The following is a 17,803-nucleotide window of genomic DNA, read 5'->3' on the forward strand; positions in this document are numbered from 1 at the left end:
TGAGATTCTTTAAAAAAAAAAAATTGTTTCTAGCTCTTTTTTTTTTCATTCTTAATTAATCATCTTAAAGCTGGTTTCACCAAAAACTTACTTTTGTGACCAAAAAGGGTAAAAAAAAAAAAAACTGGAGTGATATTATTTTTTCATCATGAGACTGAAATATCATAACACACACTTTCTGCTCCATACTTTGCTTATACTATATAAAGTCATGGGGATTTTTTTTTATGCCTGGTACCACTAAAAGTATATCATGTGACTAACGGACAGAAACAAAACATCGAATTTGATGAGCTCTCAGCACTAAAATTAAACTTATGAGCGATTTTTGTTGGCATCATTACAAAAGCAATGTGATGCTGCCACCTACTGGCATCTCTTCATTATTGCAGTTACGTTGAAGCTTAAATTTCACAGACAAGCTTGGCGAGACCTTCTTCTATGCCTAACCATTGAAAAACATACTTGATGTTGATGAATATAAATGTCCCTGGCAGTGGATTTGTTAATTTAATGCGAGAATTGCAAATCTTAACTCTTTGACTGCCATAAACGTTATAAAACGTTTAGCATAAACCTAGGGAAGGGCGCCGAGGACGTTAAAAGACGTCCCCTATGTTTTTTTGTTTTTTTTTCAAAAACGGGTGCAGGAAAGCCTTGGGCAGCTGTGCTGAAAGAATCAGGCTGATCTGATTAGTCAAAGACTCGTTTTGGCCCCTAGAGGGCAGCGATGACTCTCTTTGCACAAGGTTGGATGGGCCGCCCACCGTGGGCGTCAGTAGAAGACGTGAGGCGGAGCTAGAGTGTTGAGGAGACAATGGCTGATCCAAGCCACAATGGCTTGACCAAGCAACCGGTTACAAGCAGCTCAGCTTGAGCATTTTTTTCAAAGACGGAAAGCATCAATCAATACTAAAAAGCGCATTGATGTCAACGATGATGATGACAACGAGCTCTACGCCAAAGTTGGAAGCTTTGGCCTGTTACTATCACGTAGTAAGCCTCACCGGCTACGCGCGGCTAGCGCGGCTAGCGCTGCTAAGGCCGGAAAACGCGCACAATAGCCGGCCGGGTACTTCTGCACAAGCGGACATTCGATCGGGCGATGGAGAGTTGGCATCGACCAATGCAGATTGATGTCAACGATGATGATGACAACGAGCTCTACGCCAAAGTTGGAAGCTTTGGCCTGTTACTATCACGTAGTAAGCCTCACCGGCTACGCGCGGCTAGCGCTGCTAAGGCCGGAAAACGCGCACAATAGCCGGCCGGGTACTTCTGCACAAGCGGACATTCGATCGGGCGATGGAGAGTAGTCGAAAAGCATCGACCAATGCACATTGATGATGATGATGATGGTCAACCTCGCCGGAGTTGGAAGCTATACGCGGCCGTTATTCTGTCGTCATAAAGCCTCACCGGCTAGCGCTGCTAACGCCGGAAAACGCGGAGCTGCACAAGCGGACATTCGATCGGACAATGAAGAGTACCCCGAGTCCAATGCATATTCATCGGAGGAGCGGGTACAGTCTGATCACGGAGAAGACACTGTTTCTGGACTACGATGCCACCATGAATGGAGTGGATAAAATGGATCTCCTACCACCCGGTATAGCAACTGAAGGACACGGGGAAGCGAGACGTAACACCACCGTAACGTAACCGTAGCATGATCCTGATATTAGACTTGATGACACATATTGTTGATGCAGTATATACTTGCTATTCCCCGGAAAAAAACGGCCGGCAAGAAAGTGGCGCACGCGAAGAGGCAATCTTGTGCAAATGCTGTTGCGTGTCCTTGCACGCAGGAGAGTGTTACAAAAAGAAAAACTGTCGTTGAAACATCCACATATTTGTAAATAGCACCACAGTTGCACACATTTGTAAATAGTTTGCCAAATTGTTGTCAAATTGTTACACTGTTGAATGTAAATAAACGTATTTTGCTATCAAAAAACACTTTTTCATTCTTGGTGGTAGTGTTTTATAGAAGTAAAGCACTATTTAGGTGTTTGTGGCATCATTCATGGACAAAAAGAAGTGTCAAATTCACTAGAATGCATGAAATAATATCGTTTCACTAAAAGCTTGATTTCTCCGTATTTTGGTCCAACACAGGCGAAATTGGGTCAAACTAACCATTTTCTATTGTTGATTACTAAAGAACGGAATAAGGTAGAAACAAACTCTTTTTTTCTGATGAAAGATGAAAGTCCAATCTTTCATTTGGTAGTACGTGTGTTTCCATAGTCCAAACAGAACATTTTCTGTGGACCTTGAAAATCAGTCAAAATGCTTAAATCGGCTGGCACTGGCGGCATCCCTTTTCTGAAAACGTCTGGCAGTCAAAGAGTTAATAAGAAATCTTTGTAAGGCTACGCTAACAGATGTGCCTGCAGTTGCATGTTTACTTTTGAAATCAAACAATTGCAATGTTATGATAACTTTGCAGCAAAAAGAGCAAAGAAACATGGCCAAAAAAAAATACTCGTGTCAGGTGCAATCCATTTTGGTTAGTGTTTGTGCGCGCTCGAGCACCCGACTACCTGGGGAAGAGTCCAAGACTGTTTACAAGCGAGCTAACAAATGGAACACATTAACAACTCTTGAAATATTCATCCCGGTGCCAGGGCAGACACTGACACGGCGGCCGAAGACAATAATGAATCCAAGGACGCTGCTGAAGGAGACTGATGAGTCAAATCCACCGCTTACCGAAGAATGCAATTAGGAATTAAAGCCTTCCTATGGATTGCATACTGTACTTATAATAGCTCTACATTTACATTAAATATGAGTCTGTGCAACATCCGGATGCAGTGTGTTCTCGTTGCAGTTGCTAGGTAACAAGGGCTTCAGGGGGATATCCTCGTTATGAAGAATTAAAAAAGTGTCATTAATAGCTAATTTGATATATAACTGAAATGTAAGCATGCATTTCTTTTTTTCATCTTTTCAAACAGTAACACACGTACAGTATACATCACAGAAGAAGACCGGGCGAGATATGTGAACTATTTTGTGAGCGTGATGGGAGAAGAAGAAGAAAAAAAAAAAGTCACGGTCCATGTGTCACATTGGCAGAGTTATGTACTGTACGTGCCCTCTCGCATCAAACAGGCGCCTCCACAGCCGACAAGCCAGTATCCTTATGTGAACAGGCTTATTTTTAGAGCGGAGAGCACTTGTTTTATTTCAGTCCTAGCGGCTCTGCCTGGAGCCGCGCAATTATTTGATGCCCCTTCCATGCCCCATGAAGTCATTTTCCTCAAAGCGTGCAGCCAGCACATGGATAAACAAAGGGTGTTGTGATTTATGAGGGATCACTGCGTCGTACACAAACATCCCTGTTGGATGGATTTTTTTTTTCTGTTTTCATTCCTAAGCCTGCTTTTTGGTTAAGGAATGGTGGAGGGGGGGGTTATCAATCCAAAAACATATGACAGGCATAAGCATGGTGTCAGACATTGATGTCTTAATGGCTGGATTTGAGCCATGGATGAACATACACAGAAATTTTCACAAATGCATATTATGGTCTATGCTTGAGGCTTTTGTCGACATGCAAGGGTTCTAATAATTCTGTATTTTTCATTATAGTTTTTATTTTGATTTGAATTTTGTTCTTTTAAAATTCAGTTCATTTTAGTGCTGTCAAGCGATATATTTTTTTAACTAAAATGTTTCATAATTAATCGCGATGAATCATATTTTTCTAGTTTTCCTTTCAGGTTATAAGCTATGGGAAAGAGGGAGTAAATAAAACTGAAAATGCTTCATTTGAGTTGTTTTTATTAGTTTTAGTATTACGATAGTTATATATTTAGAGAGAGCACACAGTAACAAATTTCTGTAAAATCTACAGTAAAAGAAATTACAGCAATATCTTGTTTTTTAATTTTACAGTATTTAACTGTATACCACAATGCATTATGGGTAAAACAAAGTGCATTATATGGGATAGGTTCCAGCACCCCAGCGACCCTTTTGAAGAATAAGCGGATTTTATAACGACATACTGTATTATTTAAAATCCTGTAAATTAGAATACAAGAAACAGTTGTAAACTAGATTACAGAATTGCCGTTTTCTTTTTTTTCCCTTTAAAAAAAAAATATTTTTTTACAGTCAATTCGTTACAGTGTACTGAAAAGCTCACATAAAATTAATTGAAAAAGATGATCATGTACAGTAATTTCAAATGTAGCTCATTTATCTGTTTGTTTTATATAACAACACTGCCAAATTTGTCTATAAAATGAAGCTTCAAAACCCATGAAAAAAAACTCTCAAATGCTGTTGACTTTTGGCTGAATGCACAAAAATAAATGCTACCTCAATTCTACTTTGTAAAAAAAAAAATTTAGAAGGAAAAATATTCTTCATAATAATATGCTTGATGCGCCCCTACTAGTGTAAACATGATATTCTGATTAATGTTCCGTTTTTGGAATACGAATTAAGTAGATCCATCAATTTTGATCCATCTTAGGTGGCTTCCATTTGGCCTTATACCGCCTTCTGCTGTATGTTGACCAAGAGTTCTGGCCAAATTGAAAAAAAGTAGCAGGTCAGTTCAAGTTTTGACCAAAATTGGGTTATTTTTGACCCAGCAGGTTAGGGACAACAAACAACCCAGCATTTTTTTTTTAGTGTGCGCTAAATCAGAATAGGACACTTGGATGTACATTTCGAATAACAGAAAAGCTCAAACAATTGCCAAGCACACACTGATGGTATTATTTCCACAGTGGTAAGGCTGTACTCTCTCGTGATCATCTAGCGAGGATCATATTCACATTCACAACTGGATAGCATTCAGTCAAACTGCAGATCCGCGCTGCCTCTGCCTTCCAAGCAATATCTCCGGAAAAGGAGGTTGACAGTCGCTCATTGATCTTAATGGCGCACATAAAATGGGAGGCGGCAGATAAAGCGAGCGTCGGGCTGGCACAGCCTCGCCGTTCGACGGACAGAGAGTGGCTTTGCTGTGATGTGTCCTTCTCGGCCTTGTTTTCCTACGGCGCTGCTGGCGACCAAAAGCGCTGATGGATGGATTTTGACTCGGGTGCAAAATGAGCTGTTTTGCAGACGCCCACACCAGTTATCTTACAAATACAATACGCCAGAGACGAGGCGTCTGTTGTGGCTGTGTTTGCGTGCGCGCGTGTTTGTGTGTGTTTGCATCCACTGTGCAAAGACAAACAGATGATGTTTTTTCGATTTTTTTAAAAAAAATTTAGCTGCTAACACGCAGGAGAAGAGGTGTATCCCTCAGTGAAGTGCAGTTACATAATTTCCAAAGTGAATTATCAAAGCTATTTTTAAAGGCAAGATTGGTGCCAAGGGATGATGGGGGGGGCAAAAGTGTAAATGTGAAACAAGTTATGACAGAAAGTGCCAAGGGTGCAGAAGAGCCGTCTCCTCCCGTGGTATTGGCTTTTAGACTCACTCAGCCGTTTTAATCCCCCCACCCTCTTCTTAATACCAGCCTTGCCTGACACAACTTTGATCACTGTCATTCTACGAACTTACACCATTGTGACAAATGCATTATTCATTCCTCCTCTGTGGCCTGTAGTGCAATTCTCTCATCCGCCTGTCAGTTCCCTCTTTCGTCCCGTTTGCTCTTTCACAGGATGGCACTCCAGAATAAGTGAGCAATGATTCATAATACTCAATTAAAACTATGAAACCCTTTATAGGGCAAGGGACAATATTTGATAACAGAAACAGGATGATATTCCACATTTTTGGCCTTATCCTTAAAATCCACCATTCGTCACATGCAAGAAATGAAGATTGATATGAGTGTTTAAAAAAAAAAGTCAAGGTTTTATCTTATGGAAGTGTATTGCTGATGCAACAGAAGAAAAAAAAAGTTCAGTATCATGTTGTGATGTAATAACTTTAATGTGATAAGTTCAGGTTTGGCGGGGAACGCCCATCCCTTGTTTGGTAAAAAAGTAGCAAAAAGAAGCAGAACGAAGGGGACACCAGGCAGGATTTAGACAGAACATAGAATTAGCAGCATTTCTACTTGACAGGTGTGTTTATTACCTCTCTTTTTTTTAAACATAACATTTAGTGTTATAGTCAAAATAGTACTAGTAAGTCATGTTCCCAACATTAGTAGCTGTAGCTAGCGCTGGTTTGTTAACAGTGCTAATGCTAACTTAGTATTGCTAGCGCTGCTATTTCGTTGAAGCGTTCTCTATGACTCTTTATCACAACTATACGCACTTTCACAATTATTACGAATGACAATGTTTGAGAATGCTGTGGCTTTGGTCCGAGACGTGAATTAGTGACGTGGGACTACATTGAAATCTTGCTAGCGGTTAAAAAAGAAAAGAAAAAGAAGAAGCAAACTCCCATTTAAACTCTAATGAATTGCAGTTTTTTTTTTGTGGTTATTGATTGATTGGTTGTGGGTATAGCTAACTAGAAATAATAGTCCATCCAAAATTGTTATAGGTTAGGGGTAAACAATAAGAATTATATTCTTCTTACTGTTTGTTCCCTTGCAGTCATGAAAAATGTTGCTTCTAAAGGTATTATGCAATTGTGAAATATTGTACTCTCTACCTACATGACAGGAACAACCTGTTATATTTCCATCATATTTGTTTTATGGCGCAGATATTTCCTATGAGCCTCCACAGAGAATTCTTCATCCTAGTTTATAACCGCACAGAGCACACAAGAGCCTTAAAGAGCTGATTCCAGCAATTTAAGAGCGATCACAACATAAAAACTAGCTATGTTCCTTTTTTTCTTTCTTTCTTCTTCTTCTTTTTTTTTTGTAATATCAGCATGACTGACACTGCAACAAGTGTCCATGGATAACATAACAGGCTTCTTCCTGACAGAATAATATAGAACCCTGAGAGTTTCTATAATACAACAAAAGGGAAGTAATCAGGTCTGACAGGAGAGGAGTTGATGGACGAAGTCAGAAAGTGGTGCTTGAATGTAAAACACGTCAGGATGGAATTGGACAAGAACGCCATGCCCTCGCCTCTGGTGTTCACTTTTGTACTTCTAATGCACCCCTTAGGGCCAGAATGAATTTACTCGCTCATTGATATTCAAGACAAAAAAAACCAGATGAAGCTTTTCCTGGATATTATAATACTGATTCTCGGTATAACACTTGAATGAGTTTAAAGATATGTGAGGAAATCTCTTCTCATTCCAGCAGATCAATATCTGGTCAGAATGCATTGACTGATATTGATAACAGACAATAGTCATGTCATTTCAATTGATTCTAACAAAGTTGACCCCAGCCCTCACTAATTCCAATCGTGGTTTTGTCGGAGATCTGCACACGCTTGAGTAGAAAGCATTAAGAATAAGCTTCACAAAAGAAAGATGAAGATATCCGTTGCGCTTTAAATTAAGGCAATGGCATCATCCTTGTAAAAGTAGTTATGAATAGGCCCACTCATTCTGATGATTGGGTTGATTAGAAGCAATTTTTTTTTGCCACTTCAGATTGTGTTCAGAACAGGCGCTCTTGTACTCGTGGTGCTTAAGCTTTAATTGATGGCAGGAAATTTAATTTGCAACAAAAAAAATAATTGTGGCGATAATATGAACGTCTCTAGTTAAGATAGAGATAAGATAATTGAACAAAGACACAACACTAAAATGACAAAAAGTTCAATTACAAGACAAAACTTTTGGGAATTTGTATTTTTTCAAGAATAAATCCTAATAAAGTCTAAAAACCTGTCAAGACAATTGTCAAGAGCTCGGACCTACATTGGATATAAAAAGTCTACACACCCCTGTTCAAATGCCTTGTGGCATTTTTCTTCCTGGCAGGAGCTTGAAAATTATGTGCCAACGCTGACTTCTATTGACCCTCGAAGCTGTTTATAATTCCCTCCACCTTGACTAAGGCCCCAGTTCCATCTGAAGAAAAAACAGCTCCAAGGCATGATGCTGCCACCACCATATTTCACTGGAGGTACAGTGTTCTTGTTGGTGAGCAGCAGTGTTGTGTTTGGAATTATGAACAAAAAGTTCAACCTTGGTTTGGATCAGACCACAAACACAATTTCCCCACATGTAATTAAGAGATTTTAATAGTGATAGATCGATGTGTTTTTTTCAGGGCTGATATCAATACTGATTATTAGTAGGCAAAGAGGCCGATATTCTTTTGCAGTAAAATAAAAAAAATATTAGCATCAAAATATGCATGGTTGTCAACATGTTTAATGGTTTTGTTTTAATTTAAACTACAGCAAATAGACAGCTTTGTTTTAAAATTCTAACAAAAAAGTACTGTAAATACTTTTCTGTAGTAAATAGTTTTCCAAAATTTTAACATAACTGAAATGTTAAACTTTCACTTATTTTTGTTTGTTTACATTTTAACAAAAGCAGCATCTCTTATAAAGTTAAGTGACATTTTAAATAAATACATCCATAAAAAGTTCCATACCTAGTTTTAAATTGATCTCTTAAGCTGGTATCTCTCTGTGCTTGCGAACATAGCAAATTTTGGGTTCTCGTCAGACTTTGTCAAAGGTTTCAAATCATGTTTGCAAACAGTCCAATATCTGTCAGACCATGTTCCAAATTTATTTGTGACAACAAAACCTGTCTATGACGAGAAAAACTGTCTGTGGACATCTTTGCAACATTTTATAAACACTGAAGAAAACACAAAATTCACTAAGTTTGCAAACATTTGCCTCTCAGAGAGATACCAGCTTTATCGGCCTTCAGATTTGTAAAAATGGCCAATATTTGTCAAAATGGCCAATATTTGTCAAAATGTTAAATATCAGCACCGATAATCGGCCTATCACAAAATTTTAATACAGGGCGACGTAACTAAGGTTAAACTTTCTGACCATAATTCCAAAAGGTATGTTTGGCGTATTTTTTTATATCACAAAAACCTGGCGTTCAAACAAGGGTGTGTGGACTTTTTCTACCTGCTGTATCTCCAACTGAAAATCTTCGGCGGTGACCTCAAGGGCTGTAAAGCGAGATGTCTTCACAATCTGAAACAGAAAATGTATGTGAGTCATTGCAAGAATTGCTTTCCATTTGTCCCGTTATCAGCAAGTCTGGGCATGTTTCTCTTCAGATGTTGTTTGTCATGAAAGCTGCCAACGAAGATCTTCAGAACGTTGCCTGTACGACTTCAGGGGTGCTCGCGTCTTTTCTAATCGCTGTGTGCGTCAGTAACGTCGCATTCTATGCCTGCCTGCTCTTTTAGGTGCAGTCCTAGACATGTGGCTGCCACGATGACAAAGGAACCAGAGGGACGTCGGCGCAAAGATGTCCTTGGCGATAAAGACCGAGCGTATCCTGAGAGAGTTGATTTAGGTGGGGCATAAAAAGAATAATGAACTTTGCTGACACTCGCTTTGCTCTTCTGATTGTTCCCGTGGGTTTGTTTGTGAGATCCCCAAAAGAGGTTATGGACATTAGGTTTAAAAACAGAATTAGCCGAGCTTCTGGTGCTTCTTTCACAGCCCTTGATTTTTATCTCCACAAGCTTAAAAATAAATAAATAGCCTTTTTATTTACGCCCTATGTGTGACAGAAAGAAAGTGCATTGTGAATGATAAACAGCAGCGGTGATTTCACAGAGTAGGATCAAAACAATGAAAGTGCCAGAGGAGAAACTCTCTGGCAATGACAGTGGCGCAGAAGCCTTTATCTGGCACATTTGAGAAAGAGATCACAAATAGACGCAGCCTTCTGCATGTATTTTTAATAAGATAAAAAACGGAAGTAGGTCGGCAACTAACGATTTTATCTGTCAATTACTTTTAATTCTGCCCTCACTGAACTTGAGGGATGAACAAACGTCATATGATTTGTTACCAGGCTTGGGGAGTAACGGAATACATTTACCGCTGTTACGTAATCAGATTGCAATTTTTTTTTAAACTGTATTCCATTACAGTTACAGGAAAAAAAACATGTAATCAGATTACAGGTACATTTATTAAAAATGGGGACTACTTCGAGGATTACAATTTCTACGAGAGAGAGAGAGAAAAAGAGAGAGAGAGAGAGAGAGAGAGAGAGAGAGAGAGAGAGAGAGAGAGAGAGAGAGAGAGAGAGAGAGAGAGAGAGAGAGAGAGAGAGAGAGAGAGAGAGAGAGAGAGGGAGAGGACAGAGCAAGAGAGAGCGCGCGCACGCCCGCGCGAGTGGGACCGTTGCTCCATGTCGGGGAGGTGGGAACGAACGAACTGACGAGTCGTGTCCTCCACACGCGGGCAGTTTGAAAAAGCTTCACGGACGGGAGGAGGAGATGGCGACCGGTATTCACCGGAACTTACTCGGAGCGAAAGTTTGAGCTGAGAGTCCAGCGGCATGCTACGCGCTGTAGCTTCTTGCTAGCTAGCCCGCTAGCCTACAACCATAATGTGAGTTACACCTTCCAAACAAATCTTCCTCCCACCAATTCACTATTTAAACATACACAACATATACACGGCTAAACTTGCCTGTCAATCACCGCTCTATAAACGCGACAGAGAAGAAGAGAGAAGGAGTTAGAGAGTTAGAGAGTTAGAGTGAGTGAGTGAGTGAGTGAGTGAGTGAGTGAGTGAGTGAGTGAGTGAGTGAGTGAGTGAGTGAGTGAGTGAGTGAGTGAGTGAGTGAGTGAGTGAGTGAGAGAGAGAGAGTGAGTGAGGTTTTTTTTACCTCTGTAACCGACAACTCGTCAGCTGTAATGCCGTTTGATGTTAGCAATGGGAACTTACAGTGTGCAGTGAAAAGAACGCTAAAACAATGTTGTTAGATCTTTATTCCTGAAGAAACTTGGTATCATACAATGTTTTGAATGCATTGAGAGAGAACCAAAGCGCGGTGAGAGGGATTCAGTTAACAATGAAAATGGGACTGTGGCTTGATCAAGACGAGAGGTTTCGTATTATTGCTTTCATCAAGAGGGGAACGCAGCCCAAACTTCTCACACTAGCTTGTGTGACCATGAAGATCAACTGGTGTTCAATTTGGTGCAACTGCACATTACTTATCTACTGACTGTCTGACTTTATATGATAAAATGCCCATGAATATGGAAAACCATTTCAGTATTTATTCCATACACTCCTAAAACTGCTGGGTTAAAAGTAACCCAAATGGTGTGAAATAGCTAATCCAGTGTAGCTACAGCTAAGCCAATGCTGGGTTATTCAAACCCAGTGCATTGGGTTGAGGATTTGACCCAGCACATTGAGAGAAGCCTTAACTACAAATTAGGCTCTACTTTTGGTGACCGCCGCAAACTTTTTGCAATTTTTCCCACTACTGCCTTCCATCGCAGAATGACAATTCTGCGCACTAGTAGGACAACTTTGGTATACCAGTAGGACAACTACACATGACTAGTGAAGCACTAGAAGTTGTACTATTGAACTGTACTAGTAGTACATGGACCTTAAGCTGGATATCAATAATACAGGGGGGGGGGGGGTTGCTGAAACAGCTTTCCATACTTAAATGCTAACTGATACCAGATAGTGTGATGGAGTGACTGCATTGTGCTTCTCAAGTACAGGGACAGACCCTTTGAACTGAAATGTGACTTTAATAAGCATGTGGAATTTGCGTAGCTGTTTGTGCCCTTTCCAGCCGAGACATGAGATGCAGTGTAAAAGGCATCGTTGAACAAAATATCCAGTATTTGCGCAACAAACAGAGTCGTTAAAAATGGCAGGTGGTAAATTAACACGCTTATGTAAAAGCAAAGAAATACCGTGAGCGAACATGAAGATGGAAACAAGGTAATATAGTTAAGGCTAAAACATCTTTGTCTATTACCTTTTGTATAGTCAGTAAGAGGAGCATGCAATCAACAGAACAGTGCCACAACTTTACATTAAACAGCAAAAGCAAGAAACTCAAGGAACAAATGGTATGTGCCACCCGTCCCCACAAACTAGAATCATTTCATGTTGGTTTTAAATCGTATGGCTTTGTGCAATTTTCCACTCTCTGTAGATACACTAATGAGCTTATTTTTTTTTATAAACAAAACATGCCAGGAATTATTGAGATTCGGTTCTACATGCGCTGTTTTCGTACATGCCTGATTGTGCTGATTGTACACCGTCCTAAAAAGAGTCTGAGGTCTCTCATCACTGCGTGTACGTTCTTGTCATACTTCTGTGCTCGACTCCACCCAATCTGTGGCATTCATTCTTTTCATTTTCAATTTGCAATTGAAAATGTAATCAAATAAAAAGGGACTCATTATTTTGTTATTTGTTTTTAATCTACAATACAATATTTTATTATTTTAAAAGTATAATTATTTATTATTTATAGTATAGTATTGAGCTAGTTTTTCCCATTTATTCATTTATCTATTTTATTATTTATTATTTTCTTCTTTTTTCCTGTTCAAATAAACTTAAACTAAAATTTCGGGACTCATTATTTTGTTTTTTAATCTACAATAAAATAATTTTATTACTTTAAAATTAAAATTATTTATTTAATTTTTTATATTATAGTATTGATATAGTTTTTCTATTTATTCATTTATCTATTTTATTATTTATTATTTTCTTCTTTTTTCATGTTCAAATAAACTTAAACTCAAACTCAAATTTCGGGACTAATTTTATTTTTTTGTTATTTAATCTACAATAAAATCATTTTATTATTTTAAAATTATTTAGTTAGTTTTTATCGTATAGTATAGTATTGATTTATTTTTAAGTTAAGTTTTATTAGTTATTATTTTCTTCTTTCTTTCATGTTCAAATAAACTTAAACTCAAACTCAAATTTAGGCTCAGATAAAAAACAGACGTGAATCAGTTTGATTTTAATGTCTGTTTTGTGTGACAAGGAAGTTTGGTAGCAAGAATGAGTAAAGATATGTTAGCTTGTTAACCGCCACAATCAGACCATATTCCACCCATCCATATTATGACAAATAATATGTGCAGCTGTAGAAATTATTTGCCCCACATTTGGAATGTTTTGATCTGAGCCTAAAATTGAAAAATCAAAACTCAGGGAAGTTTTCAGTTCTATTACAAACACGAAAATAAGTCACTTTCTCAATTGCCGTCTGAAAATGGAAAGAACGAATGAGACAGATCGTATAAGTGCACATATTGTACATGAGAAAAAGGTTGTCAATTCATAAATCAGGAATAGTACAAGGAAAGTCAAAAGACGGGTGGGTGGCTTCTTTATGTAAAACGATCTGAATTCATCTTTCTGAGTTTGGGCGGCAGGTGTCCGTCCATCCTGCCTCCCCCGGCCAGTCGCTGCAGCTTGGGGGGTAAGTCCGCCACCGACTTGCTGATGGGCTCTGTGCCCATTTTGGAGGCCTTACCGCCCTGCTTATCGTCGGACACTCCGGGCACGGAGCTGATTCGCTGCAGCTTCATGGGCAGGTCTCCGAAACTGTAAGTCATCTCCGAGGTGGTGGAGCTCATCCTCAGCAGCTTTTTGGGGATGCCCTCCCGCCCCGTGATCTTCTGGAGCTTGGTGGGCAGCTTGGTGGTGCTGTCATTGTCCTCCAGTGTCTCAAGGCAGTCCAGGGAGCTGTTCTTTTCCCCGCTGTTGCACAGAGACGGGGCCATGAGGGGCGAGGACAGGAGCAGGGCCTCCTCCTGCTCCTTCACGCTGTACGGCGGGGTGGGCACCTCGAAGGTGGCGTGGAACTGGGAGTAGTCCACCTTGAAAAAGCCTTCCTCCAAGGAGATGACCGGGAAGAAGCGGTGTCCCCATAGAACCTCGTCCTCGGTGTAGGACGTCCTGGCTTGGCACGTCATCCCTGTAGTGCGGCACGAACACAAGATGAGAAGATTTCATATTAACTCGAGGGCTGTCAAATGCATACGTATATTAGGGGTGGCAAAATCAGTGTGTTCATTTTGAGTTCATTTAAAGTTGCTTTAATGACACGAATTTTTTAACGTGCGAAATATACTTGAAAAACCTGTACTGGGGGAATTCCAGTCGCAACACAACAGACACATCCACGTCAAAATTTGGCAATCGTAAAGGTAATAATAATGCATATATTTGTGGAGACTGGGGTCAAGTTATATTCTACTATTTTAAAAATGTGCAGAATTACACATTACTTCATGTTAAATATTAGATAGCTCTTCATATGAAAAGAAAAATGCACCGGGCTGTCACCAACGTCTTACAAATGCAATTATGCCATCTAGTGGCAGATTTATGAAATTACCTCAACACAAATTTAACTATTTAATTAATTATTATAATAATAATAATTATCGAATTAACTGGACCCATCAAATGATGTGGCAGACCACATCTGGCCCCCGCGCCTTGAGTTTGACACTTACAATCTCAGACTTCAGCAATGACCGCAAATTATCTGTCATTGCGTTGCCCGAGCAAGGACTAATGTTTGTCGATGATTAAACGCGGTGATGCTTTTATCACAGGCTTGGCACTCTTCCATTACAATCTACTATTTAGTTTTGTGGCAGCTTTTTCATTTTCCCCGAAACCCCCCCCCAAAACAACTCGCTTGATGACATCACGGACACAGCTGCCAAAATAAAAGCTTATAATTAATTGGCACTTTTTAAACCCGATGTTTATGAGCAACTGCAGAGTGACTCATAAAAAGGACACTTCAACCTGAAATGAGTGTGAGGCCGCATTAAACTCTAAATGCACTTGTCATATATGATAGACTCAATTTGTCCACTAAAATGTTCCATTCATGGAGCAAATTTCATTACACAGTGGATAGGGACATTTACATCCTGACTCTTCACACACTACTGACCACACTACTGAAGTCATCCGTGCCAGTAGTTGGCGCTACACTGCGGCCATTTGACAAATTATCATGTGCATCAGAAAGACAAAGAAAAAAAAGAATCTCTTTTTCACAATTATGTTATTATGTTAACTAGAATTTCATGTATCAAAACAAATAGTGGGTACTCAAGAGCTGGTACTGGTCTAAAAAGAAAAGTATCCATATTATTTAGCAAATCCTGATGAGGTTGCCACCCGATAAGCTAGCAGTTAGCCTAGCTTCTTCTATTACTACTTTTTCTTTCTTCTGCGCCATGCTGCCTCTCAAAGGCCAGTCTTGGTACTACAGTAGATGTCTGGATTGGGGATGAAGACCTGACCGATACTATCATTTAAATGTGTGGTATGATACCATCTTGAGTACACCACACATAATGAGAGAAGTAAGATCACAGTAGGGTCTTTTATATCAAGAAAAAAAATTGGTTAGGATATTAGAAGTCAGTATGTGTGTATGCCGCTTTATTCATTTGTGTTACTCATCCAAATTCATGTTCCATGGGGACGGGGAATCCCAGAAAGGGAATTAATTTCTCCAAACTTTTTGTTTAGTGTTGCTAAAGGCTAGCACATAAACCAGCAAATACTATTTTTTTTTATTGTAGGAAAGCTTTCATTCCACAAAAGGGATAAAACTCAACCTTTAGAAATAAAACACAGGTCCTCTGAGCTACTTGCGTTTCGCGCACTAAAGGCGATAAAGGATTACTTGCTGGATGAGCAAAACATGTGAGAATTGGTTGCAGGCGAAAACCCTTCAGGAGGTCTGTCTCTCTTTTGATGGTCGTGATGAGGCTGCTTAATGGGGCTGAAGGGGAATCCAAGTCAATCCAGGGCTGTGTTACATTAACCATGTACTAAGCTTCATCTTTGATCATTTTGATTTGTACAAGGGCTGAATATTATTCTGAATTCTATCCATCTATCCATCTATCCATCTATCCATCTATCCATCTATCCATCTATCCATCTATCCATCTCAAGACAATGACCACACTGATGTAGACGCTACAGTTGACCACCGACACTCACACGCAGACTCACGACAGCCACTCTTCAACACACTAGGGCCCGCCTCCTAAAGGCACATGCAAGAAGAACGTTACATATTGTACTTTTATAGTTAGTCCAATACATCAGCCAATGTCCAATTTTACTAAGTTGTGTAAACATGTTAATTAATTAATTAATTCAACTCAAGTTTGTGTTTTTCATTGTTTAATGTTTTTATATTTTTTCAGGGTGAATAATAATTTATGTTAACATAAATTATCTGCCAGAAGAACAAGGAAATTTAAATTGGCAATATTTGTCAAAACAAGTAAACAGCTGGCCTGATTTTTTTTAAACACTGATATCTAAAAACTAGTGTATTTATATTACCTACAGTTCATATAAAAAGTCTACACACCCCTTTAGCAATGGCAAGTGTTTGTGACAAAATGAAAAGGAGACATTTCAAACCTTTTTCTACCATTAATGTGGCCTAAAATCTGTATAACTTGGTTTTTTTTTTTACTTTAACTTAAAATCATAATAATTAAAGAAGACATTTTTGAGAGGAGAAGAACACATTGAATAACAGAAATAATGTGGTTGCATAAGTTGCACACCCTTTTATAACTGGAATATGACTGTGTATGGTGTGTTTTTTCCAGCCAACACAATATATGTATTTTTTTTTTTGTAACAGCCTGTATTTAACAGCCATTTTCTATTTTTTCATTAAATTACATTTTTGTTAGATTCCCTACTAATGTGTTGCAACAACACACTGGCCAAAGTGAAACTGCTGAAGCCGGAATAAAAGTGACGCTGGATCAGCCGCATGTTATTTGCTGCTAAGCGGTGACAGCTCATCACCATTATTGAGTCTCTGCCATTATAACCCCTCGCGTTACATCTTACCACTTCGCCTGCGGCACAGCTCTGAGCCATTTCACCATCTATTTATTTTATTAGTGCGAGAGAGCTTTCAAATAATCGATAATTGAGTTTGCGTCTAAAACAAAAATATGAAATCCGTTTTTATCAGTCCAAAGAGCCCTCCTCTTTTAAGCATTAAGGAATGGCTGCGGGGCACTAGTGTCAAGGTTTGTTGAAATCCATTAGGAAATTGGTGACTGCGCCGGCTTATTATCATAGATTTTAATTACCGCCTTAAAGCCGCGATAGCAGCCAGCGTCCAAAGTGAGATGAAGACGTCATGATTGAAAGTGGAGGCATCTGCGCCCAAGGTCATGAAAGAATTCTGCCTCTGTACAAGCGCGGATGTGCATGTGACTCAACATTCAGAGCTTTGGGGGTATTCATAGTATTACTTCTGCACAATTGCCTCCATGTCCCGAGGCCTTTAGGCATATGGAAGTGTGCCGCAATGAATCTAATGGGGAGGAAAAAAGCTCATCAGAAATAAAGCCGCGGTTGGGAGTCAAGCGCGAAAGCAAACCCGGAGCCTCTAAAATGTGCGGGATGCGACCGTCGCCACAAGTCGGCCTTAATGAATATTATAATCGATGCTGGATTGCCGCGGACTCCCCTGAGCACACCCACAAAGATCAAAATAACAAGTTTAGCAGTCCAAACAGATAAAACCAATATGAGCCTGAGGCAAAAAGGTTGCTACAGTAATACACAAAGATAAAGCTGGATCCAGCATCAATTAATAATGTTCTGTTGCACTCGGAGTTGGAGTTACTGTAAGGCTTGGCAATGGAGCGCAACACTTCAAAATACAGCAGAGGCTGCCTAAGTGGGTGCTATCATGGAATTGTAAAATTGAATTGTATGAATTTCATTTATTGTGGGCTTAAATCATATTTCCCCATTGAAATGAATGGAAATGCCATTAATCCGTTCCATCCCTGTAAAATCAATGATAAAAACAACACTCTATACTATTTTGTTAAAATAAACTAAAAAGTTAAAATAACATACAGTTATGACTTAATTTCATTTAATTAAAGAGTTGAACCGTTTTTGCCACA

At 39.3% G+C, this 17,803-nt stretch overlaps 1 protein-coding gene across 2 annotated transcripts in view; it reads right to left on the reverse strand.

Annotated features, from left to right (window-relative positions):
* Positions 1 to 10,766: 10,766 nt before the first annotated feature.
* The window catches only part of kcnj3a (potassium inwardly rectifying channel subfamily J member 3a), a 40,374-nt gene continuing 33,337 nt past the window's right edge, over positions 10,767 to 17,803 (reverse strand). For both annotated transcript variants that reach the window (XM_086090653.1, XM_086090654.1), the window contains one exon: positions 10,767 to 13,785. In XM_086090653.1, the coding sequence (XP_085946779.1) occupies positions 13,196 to 13,785 (590 nt within the window). In that variant the 3' untranslated portion in view covers positions 10,767 to 13,195. The remainder of the gene's footprint in view (positions 13,786 to 17,803) is intronic.

Source organism: Leptonotus elevatus, chromosome 12, assembly GCF_054856555.1.
Source record: "Leptonotus elevatus isolate MCC_2025b chromosome 12, RoL_Lele_1.0, whole genome shotgun sequence".
NCBI classification, from domain to species: domain Eukaryota; kingdom Metazoa; phylum Chordata; class Actinopteri; order Syngnathiformes; family Syngnathidae; genus Leptonotus; species Leptonotus elevatus.